Here is an 11,536-nt window from a genome sequence, read left to right as displayed (position 1 = left end):
ACTGTACAGGGAAATAGAGTGGGCCAGTAAATCAGAGAGTCTTATAATGGGGGATTTTAATTTCCCAGATATTGACTGGAATTTGTGGGTTGGCCACTCGCACACTAGCAAGGCTTTTGTGGATTTATTGGTTTTCTACATCAGCATGTTCGGGAGGCAACTAGAGGGAGTAAAACCCTTGATTTGATTATCAGTAGTGATTCTTCATGCATTAAGAATCTGCAGATAATGGAACCACTAGGTGGCAGTGATCACAGTGTGCTGAAGTGGGATTTACTCAAAGAGGTAACTATCATCAGGGGTAAAGGGAAGAGTTTTTGCTTTTGCAAAGGCGACTACAGTGGTCTGAGACAGTATTTAAATTCTATGCGGTGGGACCAACTGATGATGTTACCATCAGAAAATTCAAAATGGAAGGCATTCAAAGCCAAGATAAATTCAAAGAATTCATCTTGGAAGCTACGAGGCTTTACATACCAACTAAGAAATATTGTTCAAGGTTTATGCCTAAATGGATGTCAGATGAACTAATGAGACATATGACAGAGAAGAAAAATGCATGAGATACATATAAATTAATGGGTGACATGGAAGCCTGTGATAGATATAAGCTGGTCTGTAACCAAGTTACAAAGGAGATTAGGCAGGCAAAGGCAGATTATGAGAAATCCTTGGCAAAGGATACAAAGAAAAACAGAATAGAGTTCTTTACCAATGTAAACTCTAGAAGGAAAGGGATGAATCAGATTAGTCCACTGGATATGGAGGGTTCAACTGTTGATGATCCTGCTCAGGTGGCTAACAAAGTAAATGAGTATTTTGCATCTACATTCACACATAAGGAGTTATTGAGGGAGGGGAATGCCAGAGGTGAATAAACTCTGGCAGTGAGCTAGATGATTTTGTAATAACTAAGAGGAAAGTGGAGGAGCAATTGTTGAAGATAAACATAAAAGAAAGGCACCCGGGATGGATGGGATTTATCCAGTTATATTAAAGGAGGCAGCAAAGGAAGTAAGCAAACCCTTAGCCATAATTATGAGAGCTTCTTTGAACTCAGGGGAGGTACCCATGGACTGGAGATGTGCAAATGTAACCCCAATTCACAAAGGAGAATCAAAGGACAACACAAGTAATTATAGACCTGTTAGCATTAGCATTAGCATTAGTAGAGGCATATGATGCAAGAAAGCAAGCTTATTCAGCATCAGCCAAAAAAAAAAAAAAAAAAAAACCCTCTCCCATTTCACCCCTCCGTTCGTTCGAAATACCTGTCCAGTTGAGCTTTAAATTTGTTTAGGCTATCAACTTCAACAACAAGTGATGGAAGTCGGTTCCACCAACCAACCACCCGCTGGCCAAAGGCAAATTTCCGCACATCTATCCGACATCCGTCCTTCCTCAATTTGAATTTATGCCCTCTGAGGTGATTATTCTGAGAAAGATGAAGAATCCCATTGGCATTGAGCATGCTCAAACCATTCAAAGCCTTATACACCTCTATCAGATCACCTCGCCGGTGCCTAGTCTCCAGACTCTGTAATTTGCAAAACTTAAGCCTTTCTTCATAAGAGCAACCCTTTGTTCCATTTACTAATCTTGTTGCCCTTCTCTGTACCCGTTCCAGCAGCTCTACATCCTTCTTGAAATGAGGCCTCCAGACCTGTATACAGTACTCAAGATGTGGCCTAACCATTGCCTTATACAAGGGAATAATCACCTCCTTATCCCTGCTAGAAAAATTCCTGTATATCATTGACAAGACACCATGAGCTACTCTTGCAGCTCGTCTGCACTGCTCAGAGAACTTCATATCTGCCTGCACAATTAACCCCAGGTCCTTTTCATTCTCCACCACTGTCAGTGTAGTACCGCAGAGTTGATACATTGCTCTGGGGTTACTGTTACCCATATGTAGTACTTTACATTTGTCAATGTTAAACTTCATTTGCCACCTCTCAGCCCATCTGTTCAACCTTTCCAGATCCTGTTGCAGCAGCATAGCGTCAGTAGTGTCCTTAACGACCCTGCCAACCTTTGTATCATCTGCAAACTTAGACATTAAACTTGATATCCCATCATCAATATCATTCATAAACACCGAAAACAACAATGGACCCAACACTGAACCTTGAGGAACTCCACTAATAACATTAGTCCACGTTGAGCAGTGTCCATTGATTACCACTCTCTGTCTTCTGCCACTCAACCATCCCCTTATCCATAGCAGCAATTTGCCTCCAATGCCACACTGCTCCAATTTGTGCAGCAGTCTTCCATGTGCAACAGTATCAAAAGCCTTTCTAAGATCCAAATATATAATATCAAAGTTATTCCCTGCATCCAGTTCTTTTGTGACTACATCATAGTATCCAATCAAATTGGTCAGGCAAGACCTGCCCTTAACAAAACCATGCTGCGTCTGAGCTATAACTGAATTCTTGTCTAGATGATCCTGCAGTGCTTCTTTAACCAGTGCCTCCATTAATTTACCTGGAACAGAAGTTAAACTAACAGGTCTATAATTACTTGTGTCAGCCTTTGATCCTCCTTTGTGAATTGGGGTTACATTTGCACATCTCCAGTCTATGGGTACCTCCCCTGAGTCCAAAGAAGTTCTCATAATTATGGCTAGGGGTTTGCATACTTCCTTTGCTGCCTCCTTTAATATAACTGGATAGATCCCATCCACCCCAGGTGCCTTTTTTATGTTTATCCTCAACAATCTCTCCTCCACTTTCCTCTCGGTTATTACAAAATCATCCAGCTCACTGCCAATGTTTACTTTACCTACATCATTCTCCTTCCTGAATAACTCCTCATGCGTGAATGTAGATGCAAAATACTCGTTTAGATTGTTAGCCACCTGAGCAGGATCCTCAACTGTTGAACCATCAATATCCAGTGGACCAATCTGATTCATCCCTTTCCTTCTCGAGTTCAAGTATGTAAAGAACTCCTTTCTGTTTTTCTTTGCATCCTTTGCCAAGGATTTTTCGTAGTCTGCCTTTGCCTGCCTAATCTCCTTTGTGACTTGGTTACAGACCAACTTATATCTATCATAGGCTTCCATGTCACCCATTAATTTGTATGTATCCCATGCATTTTTCTTCTCTGCCACATGTCTCATTTCTGTTCCAGGAAAATTAATGGAGGCACTGGTTAAAGAAGCACAGCAGGATCATCTAGACAAGACTTCAGTTATAGCTCGGACACAGCATGGTTTTGTTAAGGGAAAGTCTTGCCTGACCAGTTTGATTGGATACTATGATGTGGTCACAAAGGAACAGGATGCAGGAAATAACTTTGATATTATATATTTGGATCTTAGAAAGGCTTTTGATACTGTTGCACATGGAAGACTGCTGAAGAAATTGGAGCAGTGTGGCATTGGAGGCAAATTGCTGCTGTGGATAAAGGAATGGTTGAGGGGAGAAGACAGAGAGTGGTAATCAATGGACACTGCTCATCGAGGACTAATGTTATTAGTGGAGTCGCTCGGTTCAGTGTTGAGTCCATTGTTGTTTTCTGTATTTATAAATGATATTGATGATGGTATATCAAGCTTAATGTCAAAGTTTGCAGATGATACAAAGGTTGGCATGGTTGTTAAGGACACTACTGACAGTACGCTGCTGCAACAGGATCTAGAAAAGTTGAGCAGATGCGCTGAGAGGTGGCAAATGAAGTTTAACATTGACAAATGTAAAGTACTACATATGGGAAACAGTAACCCCAGAGTAACATATTAACTCTATGGTACTATACTGACAGTGGTAGAGAATGAAAAGGACCTGACGGTAATTGTGCAGGAAGATATGAAGTTTTCTGAGCAGTGCAGACAGTCTGCAAGAGTAGCTCATGGTGTCTTGTCATTTGTATACATGATTTTTCTAGCAGGGATAAGGATGTGATTATCCCCTTGTAGAAGGCAGTGGTCAGGCCACACCTTGAGTACTGTATACAGGTCTGGCAGCCTCATTTTAAGAAGGATGTAGAGCTTTTGGAACGAGTACAGAGAAGTGCAACAAGATTAGTGAATGGAACAAAGCGTTGCTCTTACAAAAAAAGGCTTAAGTTTTGCAAATTGCAGTGTCTGGTGGCTAGAAACCTGCAAGGTGATCTGATTGAGGTGTATAAAGCCTTGAATGGTTTGAGCAAGCTCAATGCTGATGGGATTCTTCCTCTTGCTCAGAATAATCACCTGACAGGGCATAAATTCAAATTGAGGAAATACAGATGTAGGATAGATGTACGGAAGTTTGCCTTTAGCCAGCGGGTAGTGGGTTGGTGGAACAGACTTCCATTCCTTGTTGTGGAAGTTGATAGCCTAAATAAATTTAAGGCTGAGTTGGACAGGTATTTGGAATGGATGGAGAGGTGAAATGGAAGTGGTTTTTTTTTTTTTTTTGGCTGATGCTGCATAAGCTTGCTTTCTTGCATCATATGCCTCTACTAATGCTAATATCATTGACAAAACCCCATGAGTGTCCTGACTGCACTGCTCAGAGAACTTCATATCTGAATGTACAATTATAACCAGGTCTTTTTCATTTTCTACTACTCTCTACTACACAGTTGGTATGTTAATCTGGGATTGGTGCTACCCATGTGCAGTACCTTAAATTTGTTGTTGTCAATATTCAGTTGCCAGTTCTCAGCCCTCCATCTTAGACATTAAGGCTGATATGCAAACTTAGACATTAAGGCTGATATGCCTTCCTTAATATCATTAATAAATATAGAAAATAACAGTGGGCCCAACACTAAACCCTGGCAAACTCCATTAGTAACATTAATTCAAGAATAGCAGCCAAGAAGTTGTTTTGCACACTTCATACAGATTCCTGAAATCATTAAATCAAGGAAATATACTAATATCTTTATGACATACTAATATCTTTATGATTTGGGAGCTCATTAGTCTTTATCATTAGTTATGACAATGACTAATGTGCTCTCTAGCTTTAATTTAAATATTAGTTTATCCCTGTATTTAATTTCAATATTTGAAAATGCTATATACCCCGTAGTTTTACTGGCTAATAAGTCAGCTGCAAAGTGTTGTGCTTATGCTCTCATTAAGTATTGGTATCGTTGTCTGGTGCCATAGCCTAATGCAAGCATATATCGGTTGACCTATACTGCTATCACTGAATTGAGTATGAGTAACACATTGTGTGTTACTGAGTTCCATGGTTGAACTGTATTGCTAATACCTTTTAAACAAGTGGCATTTCCTAAAACTAATGGTCCATTTTTCAAACTTGGAAACACTGTCATGATAATTGTTTCAAGACTGAAAAGTGCCATTGTAAAAGCTGTTTTTAAATGGTACTCTCTGGCTCAATGGCACACACAAAAATAAAAAAAAAGTAGATAAGAAAATACAAATTATGTATTTCTCTCCTCACTTAACTATCCAGTTGACACTTGAATTTCTTCAAACTGTCATCCCCAAACTGTCATACCTGTGGAGGCAACCTGTTCCGGTAATCAACAATTTGCTGACTAAAAGAAAATTTAGTACAATCTAGTCTAAAGCTCTTTCCCCGTAATTTGAATTTATGGCCACCTAGTTCTGGAATTCTTTATAACAGTGAAAAATCCACCATTATTTTAATAAACACTCTCAGAACCTTATAAACCTCAATCAGGTCTCCTCTAAGGTATGTAGTTACCAAGCTCTGTAGCCACATAATTGGGATCTTTCCTTGTACAGTTGTCCTGATGCCAGTTTTCCATCTCTGGGCCCTTTCGAGAAGCTCAGTGTCTTTTTTTCAATTGAGGTCTCCATACTTGGACACAATATTCCAATTGTGGTCTTACATTTGTTTTATACATTGGGATTATGATAATACTGTATTTGATAAATCACCAATCAAGTTTTGTGTTATCCATCTCTTTCTTTCACCCATTACCCTTGGACAACCCCATATTAACAGTTACTTGTTTAAAGACATGGTAATGTTAATGTCCAAGTCAGATGAAAAAAAGATTTTCATAGTTGACATACTAGAATTTTAAAATTTATTTGCAAGATGCTGGGACAAAACACTATTTTTTTAAATAATTTATTCAGTGACATTACCAAATTTTAATTGCAAGGTAGCATGGTAATAATTTATTACTGTTAAACAATTAATTTATTCCATTTTTGTTTCAATTGAACAGCAAAATTAACAAATAAACTTTGGAAATGGCAAACAATTTTTATATTCATCAGTCTGAGATATAACTTGTAAGTTATACATATATGTATAATTTATATCTGAAGCAGTTTTTCTTTTAACATTTTACTTTACATGAATACTTGTTTCAGTTGTCCTGTTATGGAGATTATTTTTCTTGCAGTATGTTTTGCAAAAATTTGTAATTTGAATTAATCCAATATCTCAATTACGTAATATAAGTAGATATTTGTGATCAATTTCCTGAGTTTTTTTTTCCCCCCCTCTCTCTCTTTTTGTGTGCTCCTTGTTTGGTTATGATATTTTGAGATGCATGGTATGATTTTCTGTTTGTTAAGATGCACACATTATCAAGATGGAATAATACTCCTGATTCATGAGAGCATGCATTTTGGAGCATTTCCTGAGTAGTCTCTCAGGTTCTTATTTAATGTTTATTATTTGGTGGGAATGTAATTCATTCTAATTTTTCCAGACATGTTTTTTATGCATAATGCATTTTCTCTTCAAGTATTTTTCATTAAGCTGGATATGTATAAAACAAAGTATATATAAGAAGATATATATTTTCTTCCAATTGTTGACCACATAAACATTTACTACCTCAGATGGTAAGTTGTTGTTTTACTTCTTGCTTCAGTGTGTTACCCATTCTGTATTCAGATCAGTTGTCTTTGAGATCATCGATAAGGATATGGAAGAAACTGATGGCTTGGTTTATCTACCAAAAGTATTTCTGCATCTTCAACTGTGTAGGGGATGCTAGATGTGCTAGTGTGAAAATGAGTACCAGGAATATTTGGTGGGTAGATCGTTGGCACTTTCACTATAGGGTGTGGTCGTATTGGAAGGGTTCCTGAAGAAGTTAGTTTCAAGTTTGCTGGAATTCCTTGACATTGTAATGTTAAGTTCTGGTAACCAATGTCAGCAGTAAAATCAGACAACAGTGGCATTTGAGGATGAATATAATCTGAAGGTTGAACCATTGTTCCAGGCTCTCTCGTGTGGTGTATATCACAGGTATTTTGTGGAGATGGGTAAAAGCGTGGACACGAACATAGGGGAAGTGACGTAGAACATGATGGAGTAAGGCATTTTAGATCACTGCTTGTTCCCATAGTTAGTTTTATTTCTGCATTTGCATCAACCTTTTGGTTTGACAGTATGGTGGATGTGGTGGTAGATTGCTTGGAGCTGAGGATGTTGCTGATAGATGATGATAATGTTTTACTCATTGCATCACTGACTGATGTATGAACAGAAGATAATTTTGCAAAATTGTTTTCACATTTTGGAGTTGTGCAGCTTTCCTTCTTGATAATACACTTTGGACTTGCATCTTTTAAAACACCCACAGAAGCCTGCTGAGTGGTTTGACTTGTAGCAACAACTTCTACATTTGCTGTTTCTATAAAAGAAAATTGTCTTTTAAAACATTCAAGAAATGAAAATACATAAATATTTCTATATTCAGATATGGATATAAAATAAAGTAAAATGAGTGGAGAGAGAGAACGAACGCGCCCCAAACACAAAATTTGTAATATATTACAAGTTTTGTGTTTATTGTGCTGTGCTGATATTTTAAATCTGGCACTAAATTTGCTTGCTCCATTATTTCATCCAGGATGTATCAAGGCTTCATTTCTGGTGTTAAATGGTAATTATCTAAACTGAACATTTACTGAAACATAAATTGTTTTATTCACAGTACCTTAATGAGATGGCAATTACAAATCCAACCATCTAGAATTGTAAAAGAAGTTATTTTAGTAATTTGAAGAATGAACCCTTTCACCTTTGATAAAATTAAATTTATTTAGTCAGAATAAATTTTTTAACATTCTTGAGTAAACAGTTCTAATTATCAAATTAAGTGGGGACATCCCTGAATGGGATCTTCAAGTGAGGCAACATTTCTGAACAAGGGGGTTTATAGGTATTATAAGGAAATACACCGATGAGCCAAAACATTATGACAACCTATCTAATATGATGTTGGTCCTCCATGTGCAGCCAAAACAGCTCATATCCGGCGAGGCATGGATGCTACAAGATTTCTAAATGTGTCTTGTGGTACCAACACGTAACCAGCATATCCTTTAACTTCTGTAAAGTCCGTGGTTGAGGCGCTGCAGATCAGAGTTGCTGTTCCAACACAAACCACAGATGCTCAATGGGATTGATGTCTGGGGAATTTGGAGGCCAGAGCAATACCTGGAAGTCTTCCTCATGTTCCGCGAACTAGTCTCGAGCAATCCAGGTGGTGTGGAATGGCACATTATCCTGCTGGAAGATGTTTCCATGAAAGGGTGTACCTGGTCAGCAGTGATGTTTAGGTAGATGGTAGACATCAAAGTTCTGTGCATATGGATGACTGGACCCAGGGTGTCCCAGCAGAACAACGGCCAAAGTATGATACTGCTACCAGCTTGTTTTCGTCCCATGGTGCATCCAGGCACCATCACTTCCCCAGGTAAACAACGCATACATACCTGGCCATCCACATGATGCAACATTCATCGGACCAGATGACCTTCCAATCACTCATGGTCCAGTTTCGATGCTTGCCTGCCCATTGTAGGCACTGTCACCGGTGAACCGTGGTTAGCATGGGCACTTGGAATGGCCTGCAGCTACGCAGCCCCATTTTCAATAGGATCCGATGTACTGTGCGTTGTGACACAGTAATCTCATCACCAGCATTCCAATTACAGGCAAGTTGTGCCAGTCGCCCTTCTGTTGCCACATACCATCCAGGGGAGCCTTCACTCACCTTGAGCATCAATGAGCCGTGGTTGCCCACCACCTCGTCAGCAGTTTGTGGGTTCCCCCTTCTCGGACCACTTTCGGTAGGTACTAACCACAGCTGACCGTGAGCATCCCACCTGCCATGCTGTTTCCGATATGCTCTGACCCAGTTGTCTGGCCATTAAAATTTGGTCTTTTCAAACTCGCTTAAGTCCGCTGCCTTTTCTATGTGAAGAACAAGAGTAACACTGAATAACAGAGCTCAGTATCAGTTGTTTTTTATACTGTGTCCTGACCCGCGCATGCACCGTAGTTCACCTGCAGTTGCTTCGATTTGCATAACGACTCGCTGGTCGTAATGTTTTGGCTCATCGGTGTATAAAACAGCTGTGAAGTGATCAGTTACAATGGGGTATTTGTCTATGCTAAAAGATACAACTGGTAGATTATTGTTATTAACATTATCAGAGTGAAGAGAAAATTTATTTAGAAAGTAAATTTTTTAAAATAAATATCAGAAAATTTTAATTTTCTGATAATGGCGGCAAACTATTTAAAGGTTTTTTGAGAGCTTAATTTTAATCAAAAGTAAAATTAATTATCTTACTTTTACAGTCTTACTAAAACACAAGCATGGATTGAAACATGAACAGTGAAATGAATTGAAAATATGTACAACTCTGGATACCAGATATTGATGAATAAGATTTACAGAGCACACTGGACCTCGGGACAGTTTATTGTGACATTGAAGGGATGATTGGTTGGTTGAGATTACTGAGCTTGTTTATGGAAGATGCTTCTGGGAAATATTTGGATCTGCTTCTAAGATTGGAGCTGTTGAGATCATCTGTTGCTTGGGATCACTGTTTATTCTTGCCAGTACTGTTCTGAAGTATGGTAGTCTGAACTTCTTTGGTTGTGTGGTTGTTGCCCCTTCCCTGCTCTGTGCCATATTGAAGATCCTTTTGACTTTTTTGATTCATTGGAGAAAATTTAGTCTGAATATATTGATGTACTGTTTATTAAAAGTACCTGCTTATTTTCTGTTGAAGGTTGTTTTGGAGAAGTGTTTAGCGAAAGATGCTTCCTTGAAGGTTTGAATTTATGCCCCATGTGTGTAGTCTCAGCAAGAGGAAGAATGCCATTCACATTCATTTCAATTAATTTATTTTTTCTTTATTCTTTATGCATTTCATTTAACGCATTGTGCAAATAGCACTACTCAATAATACCCTGCAACAGCTTATGATGGACAAAACATGGTCCACGAGGTATTAGGTAGTGTTGCTAAGGCAAAGCTAACTCAGCGTATAGCATTATATTATTACAAAATTAGTTTCAGAAACCTTATATATGAGATTACATGGTCTTCTACCCCGACGTCGTATATAAATAGATTCCTCGTAGTCGAGTACTGGGTCACGGGCAATGCTTTCACCATCTCCAGGGCTGTTTTATATACCAACTTAAATATTACTCCCTGGAGAGTTCACGTTGCATCCAGGAATATTCTTCTTCTTTCTCAGATGCTTACCGGTGTGATTGATGCCCCCAGTCTTCGAGGACTTATCTCTACTCCACGTGCTGGACGCAGTAATGACAGTCCCTACCTACCGTTGCATTCTATACATTAGTTAGCATTGGCATTAGTAGACGCATTTCATTCAAGAAAGCAAGCTTATGCAGCATCAGCCAAAAAAAAAAAAAAAAAACCACTTCCACATCACCCCTCTGTTCGTTCAAAATATCTGCTGACGAGGCTACTAGGAGACGGTCGTGTTCAAAGCCGCTAAGTGGATTTTTCTTATTTATTGATTTGAAATTATTGTTTTTCTAAAACTTTTGATTTAAATTTAGTAGTATAACATTATTTTGTGATTTTCTGATTAATTTGGTGTATTTATTCTTACTCGGCCTTGTAATTGCATAAAAGTATAGGTAAGGGTTTCCACGTGTTTGCAATTCCGCTGAACGAGAAGTTCTTTAGCATTTTAGCCGCTTGATTGAATAATTTTAACATCGAATTATTTCTGTAAGTAGCTATTAGACCTAGTAAGGATCGTTAGTTTATTCTGAATTGAGACAGCGAGATTTGAAAGTTAATTAATACTTAAGTGTCCGTAGATTTACGGTTCGTAACTTTCCGCCTTTGTAATACTATAGTTATATACCGTACTAGATAGCGTTATTTGAACTTCATTAGCAGTTAAATTGTACTTTTAAATAAATACATATAACGACTTAGATTACAAACGTAATATAATTAATTATATTTAACATAATTAATAACATAACATAATTAATTATAATTAATTAATAAATTAATATAATCATGACTCAGAGCAGAGCAGCAAAGCAAAAGGCTCAAGCTAATGGAAGTGCTGTGGCTCAGAGCAGAACTGAGGGGGGGCAGTTGTCCTCTGACTCACAGCCTTATAAAATGCACTGTTTGCTTGATGTTTGCGGAGCAATCGGGTACGGGACATGATACTGCCATGGGGGATGTCTTTGCGTGTGCGCGATTCAAGGAGTGTATCGATATCAGGCAACAACTCGGCGTTCTTGTGGACCTATATGAGAGCTTGAAGGAC

At 38.4% G+C, this 11,536-nt stretch overlaps 1 protein-coding gene across 1 annotated transcript in view; it reads right to left on the bottom strand.

The window, feature by feature from the left end:
* Positions 1-6,871: 6,871 nt before the first annotated feature.
* LOC150085142 (uncharacterized) overlaps positions 6,872-11,536 on the bottom strand; it is a 67,080-nt gene continuing 62,415 nt past the window's right edge. The window contains exon 6 of the mRNA XM_090373845.1: positions 6,872-7,599. Within this exon, the coding sequence (XP_090229971.1) occupies positions 6,872-7,599 (728 nt within the window). The remainder of the gene's footprint in view (positions 7,600-11,536) is intronic.

The sequence above is a fragment of the Mastigoproctus giganteus genome, chromosome 5 (assembly GCF_048544385.1).
Source record: "Mastigoproctus giganteus isolate SK-2022 chromosome 5, ASM4854438v1, whole genome shotgun sequence".
NCBI classification, from domain to species: domain Eukaryota; kingdom Metazoa; phylum Arthropoda; class Arachnida; order Uropygi; family Thelyphonidae; genus Mastigoproctus; species Mastigoproctus giganteus.
The sequence above is the reverse complement of the archived record's forward strand: the minus strand, read 5'-3'. Positions and strand labels throughout refer to the sequence as shown.